This window comes from Astyanax mexicanus, chromosome 25 (genome assembly GCF_023375975.1).
Source record: "Astyanax mexicanus isolate ESR-SI-001 chromosome 25, AstMex3_surface, whole genome shotgun sequence".
NCBI lineage: Eukaryota > Metazoa > Chordata > Actinopteri > Characiformes > Acestrorhamphidae > Astyanax > Astyanax mexicanus.
Window position 1 is genome coordinate 3,981,049 of NC_064432.1, and position 19,396 is coordinate 4,000,444.

Consider the following 19,396-nt stretch of genomic DNA (forward strand, 5'->3'; position numbering starts at 1 on the left):
TTCATTTTACTCAAACATAAACCTATAAATAGCAAAATCAGAGCTGTATGTTTTTGCCTGGATTGTATCTTTTTAACCATTTTGACCATCAAAAACCCGCTTAAACCATTTAAAACCAGTTGCGATCTAAAGTTGGTCTTGAGCTGGGTTTTGTTGCAGGGTTAAACAAGGCCTCCATCTTGTACTGTGACTTTATTCCTAGAAATCCTCTCAGATGGAAAGAAAGTAAGTCCTCCCTCTGTCATTAGTTAAATTTAATCACAGGCTCTTAGTTGATGCAGTCGGAACGGTCACAACCTAATCTCAAATCAAATTTCAAACATTAGCAGTGAGTTTTCAGATCTGTCTTAATGTAATATCGTAATCTGGGAACAGTACGGCCTGATCAAATTCTGTGCTTGTAAACTAAATGTGCTGTTAGAAAATGTTCCTGTATGTAACTGATATGTGCAGGAGGTCAGCTTTGTTGGGTTTACTCAGGCTGCTAAACCTTTAGTATATTAGTGGATTAAATGCTAATGTCTATGTTCTAGACTACTGTGGTGATGTAGAAGCTAACAGTGCTAACTGGTAGTTAAGTGCTATTTAACACTGTCCTAGATAACATATGGTTCCTCTCACTATAGTGATAAAATAACTTTTGAGTTTGAGTTAATTCAACACTGTATGAGTCATATATTAAAATGTCATCAATTATTAAAATCATCACATTTTACCCCATCGGGTAAAATAGCTATTTATAGGTTTAGGTTTGAGTAAAATGAACATTGTTGTTTTATTCTATAAACTACAGACAATATTTTTCCTAAATTACAAATAAAAAAATTGTAATTCAGAGCATTTATTTGCAGGAAATGAGAAATGGCTGAAATAACAAAAAAAAAGATGCAGAGCTTTCAGACCTCAAATAATGCAAATAAAACAAGTTCACATTGATAAAGTTTTAAGAGTTCAGAAATAATCAATATTTGGTGGAATAAACCTGTTTTTTTAATCACAGTTTTCTTCATGCATCTTGGCATCATGTTCTCCTCCTCCACCAGTCTTACACACTGCTTTTGGATAACTTTATGCTGCTTTACTCCTGGTGCAAAAAATTCAAGCAGTTCAGTTTGGTGGTTTGATGATCAGCTTGTGATCATCCATCTTCTTCTTGATTATATTCCAGAGGTTTTCCATTTGGTAAAATCAAAGAGAGCCATAATTTTTCTCTGTAAAACATTATAAACTGTGAGCTATACTATAAAATGATATACCGGTTGCCGGTCATGATCATTACCAGCCTCTGCACTGTCCATTGTGGGTGGTGATACTGTATTGGCCACCATATTCAAAAATTGTGCATCAAGCAATGTTAAATTCCTGCACTTATTCAGAAACGGAATCGGTGGCCTTGCCATGAGCATGTTGGCAAGGAATATCTTGAGGTTACACTTAGTTTGCTCATGTCATTGTTTGGCTTTGCTCGTGGTAAACAGTATTTAGCATCTTTCTCTCATTAGCCTATTAGCCGCAGCGCTAAAACTAAAGAAGCAAACTTCAGTTCTCAGACTGAAGGCTTAAGTTTGTGCTTTAATGCCTTGAATTTGGATGAGGTTGAGCGTGTTAGCATCTGTGATTTTTTTCGAGGCTCACAGTGGGAGGCTAACTGGGTCAGTGTTTCCATACAGTAAATCAGTAAATTGCTGCATGTGTGTGTGTGTGTGTGTGTGTGTGTGTGTGAAAGTGTGTGTGTGTGGGGGGGGGGGGGGGGGTGATGGACAGCCCATCTAAAACACATTAAGGCCGAACACCACAGCATGCTACGCAAGTCCCTCACACAGTATTCTGCATTGTGTTGGTGTGTTTGTTTTGGCGTGGGTCACGCGCAGGGCAAGCGCCAGTACAGTGCCCCTCCTGTAAGAATGACTGGCACTGGAACAACTCTTTCTTTCCGCTCACGCACTCGTTTCTCCTTCTTCCATTCTCTCATCATTCGCTCATCCTACTTAACCTAATGCACAAAAGTGTTGGGACACCTGATCGTTCATTGTCTTGTCTTGTCTTGTCTTCTCTTGTCTTGTCTTGTAAAATCAAGAGTGTTCAAATCACGTTTTCTTGCATTCTAAAGTTGAAATTTTCCCTACTGTCTAGAAAGAAGGCTTTCCAATAATTTTTTATATGATTGCATTTAGTAACAAAAACATTATCTTGCCCATATCTAGTGTAAGGCAAGTTGCTAATAGGCTCTTACATGCCCCAGGTAGTCATATTCTTTTGGCACTACTCACTCACACAGACTAGACAAGTAATGTGTGTGCATTTGCACTTTCTTACAGACATCCTTCAATCCTTCAATCTTCCAAAAATCCTTCAGTTTTACAGTGTTGCACTTTAAATATAATGACGCTAACAAATATTGTAAGTGTATGTAAAGCAGTTAGCATCATGCTAACTCTATAAACTCTCTAAACGTCTTTTTAAAAAAGTCCAGCATTAGACTTGTTTAAATTAATGTATATATTGAAACAAGTCACATGTATTGTACAAGTCTTCACGTACTGTATGACTGGGGCACTGCAACCGTTTCTGCTTGTGAGCCCTGGTTAGAGGATCCTACACCTTGAGGTTCACTAAGCTTTTATACCCTGTGTAAGACTTCATGCTTTTTAACAGCAGAGAGAGATCCTTTTATTTCCCATATTGCTTGAAACCTGTGGCCTGCTTTATAATGTGGAGCAGTGCATTGTAGGGGTGGGTGATATGGCCCTAAAATAATATCACGATATTTCATGGTATTTTCGCGATAACGATATTCTTGGCGATATGACAAAACACTTAAGCACAAAAAATATTTCAAGAATACACTACTGCGATGGATTGGCAGCCTGTCCAGGGTGTATCCTGCCTTCCGCCCGATGCCTGCTAATCGGTCTCTAGTAGATATATCATGGAAAATGAGAACAGTGTGAATTTTGTCTTTTGCTAAAAACAGCAAAAAAGAAGTGCCCTGATGTGATAATTACTGTCAGTAATATGACACGATATTTTAGGGGATATGGCACACCCCAAGTGCATTTAAAACTAAAATTACTGTTATAATTGGGAGGTTTGTGCAATAAAATAGGATTTATACTAAACGAGTCATGACTTTTATTATAGAAATTATTTATTTAAATATTTAGGAAAATCTGAAAACAAATTCACTTGCATCATGATTTGGAAACTTTCTGCTAAACGTCTAAAACGTCTAAGCGTATTGCTATTTAGTAGGGTCAACATACTATTCAAGCTTAGCATGTAGAAGCTTACATTTTTATTCATTTATTTTTTTTAGAGTTCTCGAGAGGACCGAGAGAAGGAGCGCTCCCGATTGGACTCCATGGTCCTCCTCATAATGAAGCTCGACCAACTGGACCAGGAGATTGAGAGTGCCCTAAGCTCCGCCCCCTCGAGCAATGGCACACCCACCCTGAAGAGACGCATCATCTCTGTGAGTATTGGCTCATTATCATCTCAACCAATTAGCGAAGATATACAGGTAGATGTACAGGTTTTGATGCACACTTGGTGTTGTAAACAGGAAGTGGATGCGGAGTCTCTGAATGGAGAGGAAAGTGTGTTTGGCTCTCTGCACTCTCTGAACTCTTCTCATCATCATCAGTCTTCATCTTCACTGTCCTCTGCGGGACCGAGTGGGACCCCCGGGGCTAAACCTAAGAACAGGGTAAGTGTGTTTTGAAATACTGATAAGAACAGAGGTGTTAAATAATGAAGTATAAATACTTTTTTCATGTTACTTAAAGCTGATGTTCGTACGTTTTTGGATTTAAAGGATTTAGGGCCCTCTCTGGTGAGAATGGGTAATTGCACCGAGTATGCACAAAGTATGCCTAGCTTCTTTCAGAGTGGTTGAGTCCGATTCCAGGTTATGTTCAGTCAGAGAGAGAAACTTCACTCTTTCGTTTCTTTGGTTTTACTATGAGTGAATGGAGGAGCTACTGAGCTCTGAGTTTCCTCTTCTGAAGTCTCCAATGCTCCACCAGCCGCTCGCGTTCAGTAAAACTGAGCCAGATCCGCTTTTAAAGGCTGTACGTGTGACGTACTGTAAGTACGTAAAGACGTGTGACGTGGCCAGAAGAAGAAGAAATCCCGCTAAAAGAGACCCGACACCCCAGTTTTTAGAATGAATATACTGTATTAGGATTAGCAAGGATGGTGGTTTCAGCTCACTGGTACCATTAAACACAATATTTTATCCATATTCTTCTCCACTCAAAAAAAGCTTCTGCTTTCAGTTATTTAATTTAATTCTGGCTTATCATCATTCAAAAAAAAAAAAATCTCTTCATCCAGATATTGTGATTCTGATTGTTTTTTACAAGGGCTGTCAGTGTTAAAGCTAAACGCATGCAATTAATTTAAATGAGTGATGCATTATTATTTTTTTCTTAAGTTGTAAGTAAACAGTGTATTTAAATAAGCTTCTTGTGCACTTTCGAAGTTCTCTAATGTCTCGTTTTAAATGTCATCTCCGTATTCTACCAATGAAGTGTGGAGCAACTTTTATCCTTGATAACGGTGTACAATGGATTTATCTGCAGGGGCAAAATATGCCCCATATCATCCATTCTAAGGCATGTTTGGAGAAACTGTAAAATAATAAAAATTAAGAAAATTGCTGGATCTCAGAAAGCTGTGGGAGTGGAGGTGGGGTTTCCAAGAAAGTTTAGTACTCTTTGTCATGTTTTACTACACCAAAATTCAATTTTACACTGGAGTTCTCCTTTAAATAGTGTGTTTTGTGCTGGTGGTATGCGTGGATCAGATACAGCAGTGCTGCTGGAGTTTTTAAACACTGTGTTCACTTACTATTCTTCACTCTATTAGATTATAAACAGAATTTAGAATGGAAGTCTCTGTAACTACAGTACATTTAGTAAATCTGTAGGATTTGTGATGGTGCCAGATGCACACACACACACACACACACACACACACACACATTCCAGAGTAGCTGTTTGCTTTCCGTCCAGCTCCAGGTGGAGTAGAGCAGATTTAATGGGATGGTAAATATAAAGCACTTAGCGCAGTTAGCACAGAAAACCAAACTAATTCAGCACAAGCACACACACGCCTAGAGCCTTTCATTACTGTGTGTGTGTGTGTGTGTGTGTTAGAGAGATGTGCACCGTCTGAGTCACTGACTGTCGGGAGACTGTCGGGGTCGTCACTGTGGGACAGTCCCGCATGACTGGAGCGACCGCTGCTTGGAAACACATCTTTTACGACCAATCACAGGTCTGAAAGCCCATGACCTCACTCTGTCTGCATTGTTCTATACTCAGCCGAGTTTATTTACTCACTCTTTGATTTTCGACTTTTTTATAGTTTCCTATTGAGCTCTTAGCATCTGTGTGTCTCCGTATTTAGGAAAACCATGAAGTTCAGATTGTTTTTATGTATCAATAAAAAAAAGATTATTGACTTTCTCATTGTTTCAAAATTTTGAAATAAAAAATAAATAATAGTCTAAAATGAATATCCTAATATCCCTTAACTTGAAATGTTGACTTTTTTTTATAAATGACTTCTATAGTAATTAATATTATTTTTCATCATCTACTGTTAGGATATTTTTTTTAAACCATAATAAACAATAAATCACTATTTAGAATCTAAATATACTGAAATCAGATGAATTAAAAATTATCTATGCCACAATTTTTTCTACTTGTTTCAATAGAGAGAGACTAAATATAGACAGAAATATTGTAAATTAATTAAAAAATACAACTACAATGTACTAAAAACTCACTGGTTCTGTTTTTTCTAATGCAGTCCGGAAGAGTTGTATCACTGATTTGAAGTGTGAAATATATTTTTTCTATATTTGCATTCAATTGCATTTATTTGCAGAAAATAAGAAATGGCTGAAATAACAAAAAAGATGCAGAAATCAATATTTGGTAAACTAACCCTGGTTTTTTAATCACAGTTTTTTTTCATGCATCTTGGCATCATGTGCTCCTCCACCAGTCTTACACACTGCTTTTGGATAACTTTATGCTGCTTTACTCCTGCTGCAAAAATTCAAGCAGTTCAGTTTGGTTTGATGATCAGCTCGTGATCATCCATCTCCCTACTGATTATATTCCAGATTTTTTTTAAATTGGTAAAATCAAAGAAACTCATCATTTTTAGGTAGTCTGCTGTGGCCACAGGTTACCTGCTCTTTTCTATGTGTGTGTGTGTGTGTGTGTGTGTGTGTGTGTGTGTGTACATTTCTACGTTCCTTGCATTCTTCCCAGGATTATATAAGTGTACCAGGTAAACACAGAGAGATTAGCTCCTGTGATACGTGCACACACACACACACACACACACACACCTCACATAGCATTCACATGCTGTTGCTGCCAGCATATCAGCGACTGTTCTGTACTTTAGCAAGCAGTGTTTCGTGTTAATGGAGCTTTGAGCAGCGTCCCATATCTGACCTTTTCTAATCTAATCCAATACAAGCAGACATGTTGAACGTCCTCCAATGAACGTCGCCTCGCTTTGCCAAACACTCACACAAAGCAATCCAGACTGTTCTCATACAGAGTTCCCCAATGGTGGAACAAACTACCTTCCACTACCAGATCAGGAGAATCTCTCACTATATTTAATAAACTTCTGAAGACAGAGCTCTTCAAAGAGCTCTTACTCTCCTAACACCTCTAACTAACTACCTTCTACTACCAGATCAGGAGAATCTCTCACTATATTTAATAAACTCCTGAAGACAGAGCTCTTCAAAGAGCACTTACTCTCCTAACACCTCTAACTACCTTCTACTACCAGATCAGGAGAATCTCTCACTATCTTTAAGAAACTCCTGAAGACAGAGCTCTTCAAAGAGCACTTACTCTCCTAACACCTCTAACTAACTACCTTCTACTACCAGATCAGGAGAATTTCTCACTATCTTTAATAAACTCCTGAAGACTGAGCTCTTCAAAGAGCACCTACTCTCCTAACACCTCTAACTAACTACCTTCCACTACCAGATCAGGAGAATCTCTCACTATCTTTAATAAACTCCTGAAGACAGAGCTCTTCAAAGAGCACTTACTCTCCTAACACCTCTAACAAACTAACTAATTCTAACCTCATCTCCTTCTTCCTCTTCTCTACTCCTCTATCCCATTATTTCCCTCTGACCTCCTTAAGGCCCTATCTATAGATGCTTTATTTTTAACTTCTATTATTTTTGTACTTAACCTCTTCTATTATTTGCACTTCAATATTGTAAGTCGCTTTGGACAAAAGCGTCTTCCAAATGTAATGTAATGTAATGTAATGTAATGTGTGTGTGTGTGTGTGTGTGTGTGTTAGATGCTACTGCTGTGTAGCGGTCTTAATAACAGTAAATCAACCTTGATAACAAAGAGACACTGGGGGTGGTGGAAAACAGGTGTTTTCAGGTGTGTGTGTGTGTCGTGGGTGATATACTAAGATGTCTGGTATCTGCTGACTACAGCTGGTGACTAACAATGGAACAAAGATACAGATGATGTGTGTGTGTGTGTGTGTGTGATGCATGTGTGTGCAGGTAATTAGCCCCTGCATCTCCACTGGAGTGTAATCCAGTTGCCCTGGATAATCTGCTGTATTGTTATTGGATCGTGAGGTTAATCTGGATAACAACAGATTACATCTGACCATTACCCTTGTGCTTTCTCTCACTGATGATGGCCACTTTATTAGAAACACATAATCTACCTTCAACTTCCACTCACTGATGGTGGCCACTTTATTAGAAACTCCTACTATATACCTTCTACTTCAACTCACTAGTGATGGCCACTTTATTAGAAACACCTTCTCTACCATCTACTTCTTTGTCCACTCACTGATGGCCACTTTATTAGAAACACCTACTCTACCATCTACGTTTTGTCCACTCACTGATGGCCACTTTATTAGAAACACCTACTATATACATTCTACTTCCACTTACTGATGGCCACTTTATTAGAAACACCTTTATTAGAAACACCTACTCTAACTTCTACTTCCACTCACTGATGGCCACTTTATTAGAAACACCTACTCTACCTTCTACTTCCACTCACTGATGGCCACTTTATTAGAAACACCTACTCTAGATTCTACTTCCACTCACTGGCGGCCACTTTATTAGAAACACCTACTATATACCTTCTACTTCCACTCACTGGACACTGGAAACCTTGTTTTTTCACACTTTTACACACTGATCATGTGCTTATTCTTACTGGCCATTTTATTGGAAACACCTCAAGCCATAGGAATTCAAGCCTGCATAGGAATATTTTTGAGGAATTCTGAAGTGATGCTGCTTTAATTCAGCAAGAACTTTGTGGCAAAGTACCGACATTCCATGGAACGCCTTGGAAAATAATCACGGATTTTCCAACTCTGTCCGTGCTGCTCCTCTAAGACCCCTCCATTCATCAGGAATCCCAGTGTTCCCTCATGTTCCGTCATTACCAAAGCGCTGACATCACTTCACTTCCTGCTGAACGCTGCAACAGCAGCACATGGAAGCGATCAGGAGCCGACCTGGGGGCACGGAATGCGTAAATTACAGCCGGAGAATTGCTCAGAATGGGAATAAACAGTCCGGAGAGTCTCGGAGATAGGATCTAGCCTCCATATATGTAGAATGAACCTTATATAGTACATATCTCACACACACATCAGTACCGAGCAAGACACGGTTATACATACACACACACACACACACACACACACACACATACACACACTTGCCACTCTGGGTGGGCTGGTCGAACATTCCTGCCCTGACTGGGGGGGCTGTTCTGGGTTCTGGTCAGCCTGTGTACATGTACACACTCACACAAATTAGCACCTGTTGATCCAAATACATCTAAATGTTGTAATGAATGGACTGGAGTGGACTGGGATAAACACTGGATAAAACGTCCCTGCTTTCCATTCTACCAGTCTATTTTCCCAGTTTAAACTAGAATTTACCTCAGCAGAGTGTTACTGAATTGCAGTCTCACTTAATAGTACAGACAGTTGTAACTTCCTCTAATAACCTACAACAACCTGTATATATATATATACATATATATATATATATATATATATATATATATATATATATATATATATATATATATATATATATATATATATATATATATATTATATGTGTATTTATTGGACTGAACTGGACTGCATTAATTCTAATTAGACAACACCAGTTGTTCCCACACACACAGACACACACACAGACACACACACACAGCTAAATAAGTAACCAGGTGCAGAAGCTCATGTTTTTTTTTAAAGGTCAGACACTTGACTTGACCCCTCTGACCTTAAACACCGTGACAACCTGCGCCTGGTGGCTTCAGTGTCCAAAAAATGCGACCCCATAAACCTGACAGCCACATATTAGTCACTTGTCCACACACAGACACACACACATATTTACATAAACACACAAACATAATATGCCATACACAGCTCTGAAAAAAAAAAACATGAAGAGACCACTTCAGTTTCTAAATCAGTTTCTCTGATTTTGCTATTTATAGGTTTATGTTTTAGTGACAATGAATATTATTGTTTTATTCTGTAAACTATGGACAACATTTCTCCCAAATTCCAATATTTGGTGGAATAACCCTGGTGGTTTTTAATCACAGTTTTTTTTATGCATCTGGGCGTCATGTTCTCCTCCACCAGTCTTACACACTGCTTTTGGATAATTTAATGCTGCTTTACTCCTGCTGCAAAAATTCAAGCAGTTCAGTTTGGTTTGATGATCAGCTCGTGATCATCCATCTTCCTCTTGATTATATTCCAGAGGTTTTCAATTTGGTAAAATCAAAGAAACTCATCAGTTTTATTGTTATAATATTGAAGAACTTTGTGTGTAATTGTCATCATGTTTTGTCCCTGAATGTTTCTAGATGAGAGTTAAAGAATCTGATCTCTGATCTTTATCATTTATTGCTCATAATTTGTAAAACCATTTGTGCACTTGTGAAATAGAAGAGCCCTGCCACTTTGATCAGGAGATCGCTGGTTCAAATCCTGGTCATGCAGCTTGCCGGATCCCTGAGAGAGCATAATTGGCCTTGCTCTCTCTCAGGGTGGGTACAGTGGAAGGTGTCCTTTTTTTCCTCATCACTTCAAAGGGTGATGTCGGTCAGCACAAGACTGCGTCTGTGAGCTGATGTATCAGAACCGAGGCAGAGTCTGACTTCACGTGTGTCTGTGGAGGAGGCATGTGCTAGTCTTCAACATTCAATGCGTTGTGGCATCACTAGTGATGGGGGTATACAGCTGTGTAGCAGCCTAATTGCCCAGCTGATATCACTGTTGTTGCTGATTCATAGGTCTCACAAAGATCAAATATTTATTTGATTCAATCTCTCAAAATCTCAATATAGCTTAATTTTTTGCTAAAGATTATATGGTTCCAGTACATAGCAATCCATAGGTTTCTGGTTTATAACACTGCTGAAAATGTCAGTTTTGGACAGGTAAAATGACTTCTTTAAGTCGAGTATGTTAGATCTCTCACCAGGAGGTAAACTACCCAAAAGTTGCTTATTAGAGCCTTTTTATAGAGCAGTAAGGGAAACATTTTATTCCCTCTTGTGGCAAGACCCAGGTGCATTTAACAATTTCCCCAGGTTTTACAAACTCCAGACACAAACACACCATAGCGCCCTAGCTTTATGACCCAAATAGCTCTCGTCCTTGGGTGATCTGGTCCTGTCTGACGAGCGTAACAAACCTCACCATGTTTACCTCTGCTGGTCTGCTGGTGTGAGTCAGACTGGACAGACTGGGAATGCCGTCTATTTCTCCACGGCTAGCTCTGACGGACCCACGCAGCTATGCGGAGTTGTGTTTATAGTGCTGGACACAGGAAATGCAAACCTTACACACATCTGGACCTGGTGCTCCACGGACCAGACCTCACACCTCCTGGTTTGAGGAGGGGGCAGGGTTCAAACATTAATCATTAATCAGGTTCATAACTGCAATGCACTGTAGGCAGTCCATCATCTACATATAATAATCACTGTTAATTAAAAAGGAAGGTTTGTGTTTCCTAACGCAGGGAAAACCACTGGGTAAATTAATCCAGTGCAGTGTTGCTTCACCTCAGTTTACAGCCAGTATGAATGCATACATTGCAGTAAAGAACGTAGTAACTTGTTCTTAAGACCTACAGTCCATTCAGTACATTCAGGCAAGCAGGCAACATTTCTTTAAAATGCCACTAAAAACCCAAGTGAATGTACTTGACTACAATAAGTGGGTTGAGAAGACACGCCCATTATGCAGATAAGTGATGCCAGGAGCTGGATATGGAGCTGATATACCTTTTTTGTAAAATTTGACCTTATTTTTTTTATTCGTCTTACCTGTTCATTTTAAGTAATATTTCATGTCAATTTAAAATGAATATTTCTGGGCAGCGAATGGTCCAGCAGTCTAAAGCACTGCTGCATTGATAGAGAAATCTCTGGTTCGAATCCCGGTTATGTAGCTTGCCAGCTGCCAGATCCCTGAGAGTGCAAAATTGGCCTGCTCTCTTTGGTTTTTTAAAAACCCAATACATTTAATATGTTAAATAAAATAACCCACAATAGCCCCACAACATTTTTCATGGATTGCATGTTGGCAAAGAACAATTAGGAAGAAGAGGTGGTAACACTTTAAAATAAGACTACCTTTATAAAGGGTTTGTAAATGGTTTACAATTAGTGTATTAATGGTTACTAATTAGGTTGTAAATGCCTTAAAAATCATTAATAATCAGTTATAACACATACGTAGAAAGATATAAATATAGATGGCTGTGGGTTCACTATTTGGCAAACATCAAGTCTACGTACATTTCTACAAATGTTTTATAACTGATTATTAATGGTTTTTAAGGCATTTACAACCTAATTAGTCACCATTAATAACTAATTGTAAAACCATTTTTAAACCCTTTATAAAGGTAGTCTTATTTTGAAGTGGTACCGGAGGGGCTATAGATATATATATAGATCTAATCCGAGAATCCACTGTAAGAGACCTTCTCTCAGGGTCTGGGAGCACTGTTAGCATTAGCGCTGTTAGCCTTAGCATGGCAGTTACTGCCCCCTGCATTCCTCCCAGCAGAGGCCGTGTGGAGGCCTGTTGTTTTGACAAACTCTCGAGATGACACGCTTCACAGCCACAGATAACAAAACCAGATTATTCTGCCTTTAGAGAGCGTGGCCGGGATTGCTGCCGTATGTCCAGATGCAACCGGAGGGCTGGGAAAAAAATATATAGTGTTTGCCCGCTTGAACCCAAGGCCTTCTTGTTCAGTAATTAAGTTTAGGATAAGTTGCTCTTAAAGTAGGGTGTCCATCCATACAACCTTGTATTCTTTCTGGAATTGTGCAAAACGTCAGGATTTTATTTAGTTATGTAAACAAGCAAATATTTCATGATCTTGCGATGGTTCAGGTATGCAATTTTGTGCTGCTGGGTTTTTAAACACCTCACTGTCAGTGCTTGACTGGGAACAGTCCACCAACCAACTCACTCCTGTTACTGACACTCACTCCTGTTTACTGTTTTTTTCTTTGAGTTTTGAGTAACAGGATTGAAAGTAACAGGTATGAGTTTTTTTTTTTTTTTGCATAGAATTAGCAAAAACGTGAAAAATATCTAAATTGTGGCTATGCTAATAGCATGAGGTCGCTGAGCACATTCTGGTGATTTCCCCCAAAATTTGTACTTTTAAAATAAACTTTTTAAAATAAAATGTAGGTAACAGAAACGAGTGTTGAGATTGAGCTCCTCCTCCGGCATAGTTACACAATAATAAGATCAAATATACGGAAAAACTAGTGAGAAAGCTTAATTTTGGTCTTCCCGTGATCTTCAGATGATGAACCAGCCGATGTCACTTCCTGTTGTAGATGTGACCCTGTTGTAAAATGTTCCAGATGTTTTTAGATGATCGGGGTAATGTGTTTTAGGGTAACAGGACTGAGTGAAAAAAAAAAAACAGGGACACAACTAAAATGTGTATTTTAACCTAAATATAATGGATTTATTATAAAAAAAAATGTTTTAAAGCATAGATGGTATTTGGACAACAATGTAGTATCAAGTTATGAGGACAGTGTGTGTATGTATATATATATATATATATATATATACATACAAAAATCAACACATTGTGCCTCGATCTGAAGAAACTGAAAAAACAGATGAAAAAAAAGAGTCAATGATCATCTATCAGTCTGGGGAAGGTTACAAAATAATTTTTAAAGCTTTGGAACTCCAGTGAACCACAGTGATTCACTATTATTATTCACTAATGGAGAAAACATGGAACACTGGTGAACCTTCCCAGGAGTGACCGGCCGACTGACTGAAATTACTCCAAAAGGGCATGAACAACTCATCCAGGAGATCCCAAAAGAACCCAAAACAACATTTAAAGAACTGCAGGTCTCACTTACAGCCTCAGGTAATGTCAGTGTTTTAATGATTCAATAAACAATGGACAACAAAGCTAAAAAATAAAATACATATCTGATGGATTTTAATAAGTTATTTTCATGGTAAAAATTTATATTTAGAGATTGGGGTAACAAATGCTATTTTTGTATATGATCAGTGGTGCTAAAAATAAGTGGTGGTCATAAAGTTATGCTTAATCAGTATGTAAGTGTGTATATATATATATATATATATATATATATATATATATATATATATATACATATATATGTGTGTGTGTGTGTGTGTGTGTGTGTGTGAAGGAAGATTTACAGCTCTACACCGGCAGGACGGCTGTTTATGGCTTCTTCTGCAGTTAGCTCATGTTGCTAAGGTCATTATTCAGCCATAAATCCACCAGCAATGTTTTTGTGGAGGGTGTATATGTGTTACCGCCTGCGTATCACGTATTTGTGTGTGTGTGTGTGTGTTCTTTATATTATTCATACACACTGTGTGGGCCCAATGTGTGTGTATGTGTGCATGCCAGCTCAGAGCCAGACAGATCGGGTCCAAGACAAGCCATTTTATCCCAGCATCAGCAGCGGTAAGAAAGCGATGAGCCGATTCATCTGCTGCGGAATGCTCTCGCTCTCTCCCGTAACAAAGAAATGACTTTTAGTTCGGGACTAATGATTTTTAGATCTACATCATTCCCAGAAATCTCAGACAAACATATCCTGACTAAATATAAAAAGCACTTTTTAAATATTAATTTTATTTAATAAGGGCAAACAACTGCAATCAAGCTTTACCGATAACTGGCAACAAGTCTTTCACATCTCTGTGGAGGAATTTTGTTCCACTCTTCTTTACAGAGTTGTTTTATATGGGATACATCGGAGGGTTTCCCAGCATAGTTGGTTTGATTAAGATCATCCACACCATCTCAATCAGACTTAAACTAGGCCACTCCAAAACCTTCATTTCGTTTGTGTGCTTTGGGTCATTGTCCTGCTGCAGAACCCATGTACACCTGAGCTTGAGATCACAAACAGATGGCCAGATATTCTCCTTCAGGATTGTCTAATAAACAGCAGAATTCCTGTTTCCAACTGTTACAGCAGCAAAGCAGCCCCCAGACCATCATCACACTACTATATATATATATATATATATATATATATATATATATATATATATATTTATATATACACACTCTCCTCATAACTTGATACTACCACCACCATGCTTCACTGCTGGTATGGTGTTTGTTGGGGAATGATAGATGTGTTAGGTTTTGATCCTCATGTTTTTAATGTTTGTCTTATTTGACCATGAATCACAAATTTTCCTTTTATATAAATATTAAGATTTGAATTATTTTATTATTACAGTGTTATTAATAATATTTTGAGTTTTTCGTGTATGCAGCATATGCTTTTCCTTTTGCTTGGTGATTCTGTAAGATTTACAATTGGGGGAGGGGTTGACTTACACACACACACACACACACACACACACACCGTTTTTTTACGTAATATAAGGACAAAAGAACAGGTATGCACACACAAACACACTCTCACACAATGTGTGTGATGCTCTTGTAACCGTGATGTTCCTTTATTGTTCGGTGTGACGTGTTCTTCTTTTATGCTTCATGGTGAGCTTGATTAGAAGATTACATGAGTGCACACACACACACACACACACACACACACTGCTGTGCTCCACCTCAGCTCAACTCTAACCTTAACCTCAACAGGGTGTTTTGAGAATTTTGAGAAGAAAATGGGAAAAGAAAACATTTTGTTTTTGCATTTTAACACAACAATATTCGCGCAACTTTATGTGAACTTTATATAATATATATATATATATATAGCGGTATGGCGGTACCAGATTACCCAGTATACCGCCTATAGTACTATATACATATAAATCAAATTGTTTGCGTAGTTAATTTTTGTTTGTTTGTTTGTTTGTTTATTTGTTTTGTTTTTCAGACCTCTGTGCCGCTCTGCGAGAAACACCGAGCAGGTAAGATTTTACGTTTTTTTTTATCTTTCTTTAAGTGGGTTTGGGGTTGTGCTGGTTCTACGCTGTGGTGGTTATAAAGTGTTGCAATCTGAGGAAGACATTCCTGGAAAGGTCTTGCAGTGTGTGGGTTGAGCATTATCCTGCTGAAAGTGCCAGTTGGAAGCCTATTGCGGAAATGTTAGGGTTCCTCATATCACTACTAGGGGTGACTGAGTTTCTCAATTATGGCACCACCACAAACGAAACTTCTCTTATTCCAATGATGTGCCCTCCTAAAAATCTTCTAGACTGTCATAAAGGCAATATCTCAGCGATATCTCACCAAGAGGTACACTACCCAACAGTAGCTTCTGAGAAGCTTTTAATAAGTAAAAAGTAAAGTAAAGTAAAGTTACTAAATTACTTTTAGTTACTAGAAATAATAAAAAAACCTTTTCTTACATTGTGAACGAATACCTAAGACATCCAGTCTATGAAGGAACACATAAGGAATCATGTAGTTAAAGTGTTTCTGAGGCTGGTAACTCTGATAAACTACCTGTGCAACAGGGGTAACTCTTGGTCTTTCTTTCCTGAGGCGGTCCTGATGAGTGCCAGTTCCATCACACTTGTTTTTTTGTTTACTAAACAATTACAGACGTCAAAGATTTAGAATATCATGATACTTGTAATAATAATGCACTCCAAATATCTTCATATATCCAGGATTAAAGTAAAATTAATTATACTGGACAGATATAATCTGTCTGATTTTTCTTTTGCTAAAAACCCTGATGTGATAATTAAGGGTAGGTGATATGGCACAATATTTTAAGGTATAACAATATATTTTTTGGCGATATTATCACGTACGATACGATATGGCACACCATTACAGACTATTTTCAGTTTGGGGTGGCTGAGAGAAAGTTTCGGGACGGTTCTGGGGCAGTTGTGAAAGTTAGTGAAGGTTAGTCTGGAGCCCTGTTTATCGGTGAGCGTAATCAAAATTATAACAGTGAATATTACAGTTGGAGCTTGAATTAGAGGAAAAACAAAGGAGTGTGTGTGTGTGTGTGTGTGTGTGAACAGTGTGTGTGCGGTTGGGATAGACTGTGAACTTGGTGAACAGTGTGTGTGTGTGTGTATGTGTGCACGTCTGGCTGTTAGATTTCATTTCCGCCAATTGATTAAGCTGTCAATCAAAGTTAGCTTACAATAATAGTATAATGGTGTCCACTGTTGGGGTACATGCAGCTGCTTGGGGGGGCTGGTCTCTGGCCGCCTGGAGGCCTATATCAGTCCCAGGCTGAGTTATGCAATGTAATGACCCCCTGTGGTCCTTGTGTATCTGTGTGTGTGTGTATCTGTGTGTGTGTGTGTGTGTGATGAAAAGCAGAGCAGATGATAGCACAAAGCCCTCCTGTTCAACTGCACCTCAAAGCTTCTATTTTATCAGTGGGGAATGGGGTTTATTCCCCATTAGATTACATCACGCAATCTTACCGCACAAACAGAGGTCACGCCCCTTCAGAATTCCCAGACTCTATTCCGAGGCGGAACACAGTGGGGGTTTGACGTTTGACCTATTATCTAACTCATACCTCACTGGAATGAAAATCATGGAATGAACAGTGATGGTTCGAATGCATGAGGCGCCAGTATTAAAGATACCAAAGTCAAATATTCAGAATTCACTTGATTTTATTAGTCTTGATATCACTTTATATTAATGTTATACGTTATATATACTGTTATATATATATATATATATATATATATATATATATATATATATATATATATATAATGTTATATGATAAACTCATCCTGTGAAACAGAGGTAACTCTTGGTCTTTCTTTCCTGAGGCGGTCCTGATGAGTGCCAGTTCCACCATGTTTTTGAAAGTCTTTGCTGATAGATAGATAGATAGATAGATAGATAGATAGATAGATAGATAGATAGATAGATAGATAGATAGATAGATAGATAGATAGATAGATAGATAGAAGTTTTTGCCATAACATGGATTAGAACATTACTGAAAGAGGGCTATTCACTGAATTCACCAACTCTTATACCTCTTATACAACTGTGAAAACTGATGCTCGTTATATATAATATATAATAATAATGTAATATATATGTTATATCATATATATATATATATATATATATATATATATATATATATATATATATATATATATATAATGTAATGTTATGGTAACGGAGAGTTTTCCAATGTAGCGAAGTAAATTACTTGTGTCAAAATGCAAAAGTAAAATGACCTATTTTAAAAACTACTTTAAAAATTACAAATTACTCATAAAATCTACTCAATTACAATGTAATTCATTACTTTCCACCTCTGATAAGGGCTTAGAATAGTCCTAGCCCTTCAGAAAAAAAAAAAAAACATTTATATTGTTCAGTTATGTAAAGCTTAACTAACTCATTCTTTCCAAGAAATTGAGTTGCCTCCTCTTGCGTCAGGTCCATCAAACGTATAATATCATCTGATCACATGTGACCACAGATGCTTCGTTCTCTCGGTACCATCTGTTCTGCCCTGTTCTCTCACACCCACCCACAGGGAGAGTGATGTAGCGTTTGAAATGCTACAAATCAAGACCATTCAGTGAGATAAAACTGTGGCGAAGCTTGAGAATCAGGGGTGGTCATATCCAGAGGGGTGTAGAGCATATTGTACTTTACTTTACTTTATGTACTTTAGTAAATGAACTGTTACTGCATAGACTATTGCAATCTTAGTAAAAAAAAAAAAATTAGAATATCATTGAAAAGTTACTTTTAAAAGTGAAACTCATATATTATATAGATGTATTAAACACACAGTGATCTATTTTAAGTGTTTATTTATTTTATTGTTGATGATTATGACTTACAGCCAATAAGAACCCAAAAATCAGTGCCTCAGAAAATTAGATTATTATATTATATAAGACCAAGCTGTTTAAGCTGCTGAATCCTGCTGGAAAATGAAATCCAGCATCTCCATAAAAGTTGTCAGTAGCAGAGGGAAGCTGTAAGATATGAAGTGCTGTAAGATTTTGCGGGAAAACAAAACAGAACTGCACTGACTTTAGACTTGATAATAAAACACAGTGGATCAACACCAGCAGATATCAGACATGTCTTTCCAAACAAACCATCACTGATTGGTGGAAACTTCACACTAGACCTCGAGCAGTTTGGACTGTGTGCTTCTCCACTTACTCTCCAGACTCTGCTCCCTTGATTTACAAATGAAATTTGCAAAATGGAAAAATTACCAATGGTCAGTGACGGGTTGGGTGATGTATGGGTTTAGACGCAGTATTATTGATTGACAGATCTATTGTGTATATTGTGATGTGATACATCCTTCTCAGCCATTGCACAGTTGAACCTGAGAGGCAGAAATGAGTGCAATAAAAGCAATTTTTTAAAGGTTAAGAAATCAAAAATCTAGTTTGCGGGTTAATCGCTCTTTAGAGTCTATCTACTAGAGTGTTTCTACCCACCAGAAAAGGGGAAAAATAGCATTGGGTGGGTTTTACTGACACTTTAGCCACTTTCATTCTTCCCAGCTGTTACAAAACACGACCCCCGTTTCCTGCTCCTGCCAGGTCTCCTTGTTCCAGGCAGGAAATCCCATCATGCACGCACTCTTTGCATGGCGAGGCAGGGAAGAAAGAGAGAAAAGGTAGAGTTGTGAGTTGTGCCCACCCACACAGGGAGGGGAAGGAAGAGAGGCAGAAGCGAAAGGCGTGCTAGACGGCTAACAGTGGCCCTGCCTTCCTACGGCCCTATATATGTCTATTATATTTAGTCAGGCGTTACCTTGCTTCACTGGTCTGCTTCCTGCTTCATTTCCAA

The 19,396-nt window shown here is 38.1% G+C and overlaps 1 protein-coding gene across 1 annotated transcript in view; it reads left to right on the top strand.

Moving 5' to 3' along the window:
• The window catches only part of dlc1 (DLC1 Rho GTPase activating protein), a 134,084-nt gene that overhangs the window by 23,237 nt on the left and 91,451 nt on the right, over positions 1 to 19,396 (top strand). Inside the window, exons 3-5 of the mRNA XM_049472219.1 lie at positions 3,317 to 3,472; positions 3,563 to 3,706; positions 15,501 to 15,534. Coding sequence (XP_049328176.1) covers positions 3,317 to 3,472; positions 3,563 to 3,706; positions 15,501 to 15,534 — 334 coding nt within the window. The remainder of the gene's footprint in view (positions 1 to 3,316; positions 3,473 to 3,562; positions 3,707 to 15,500; positions 15,535 to 19,396) is intronic.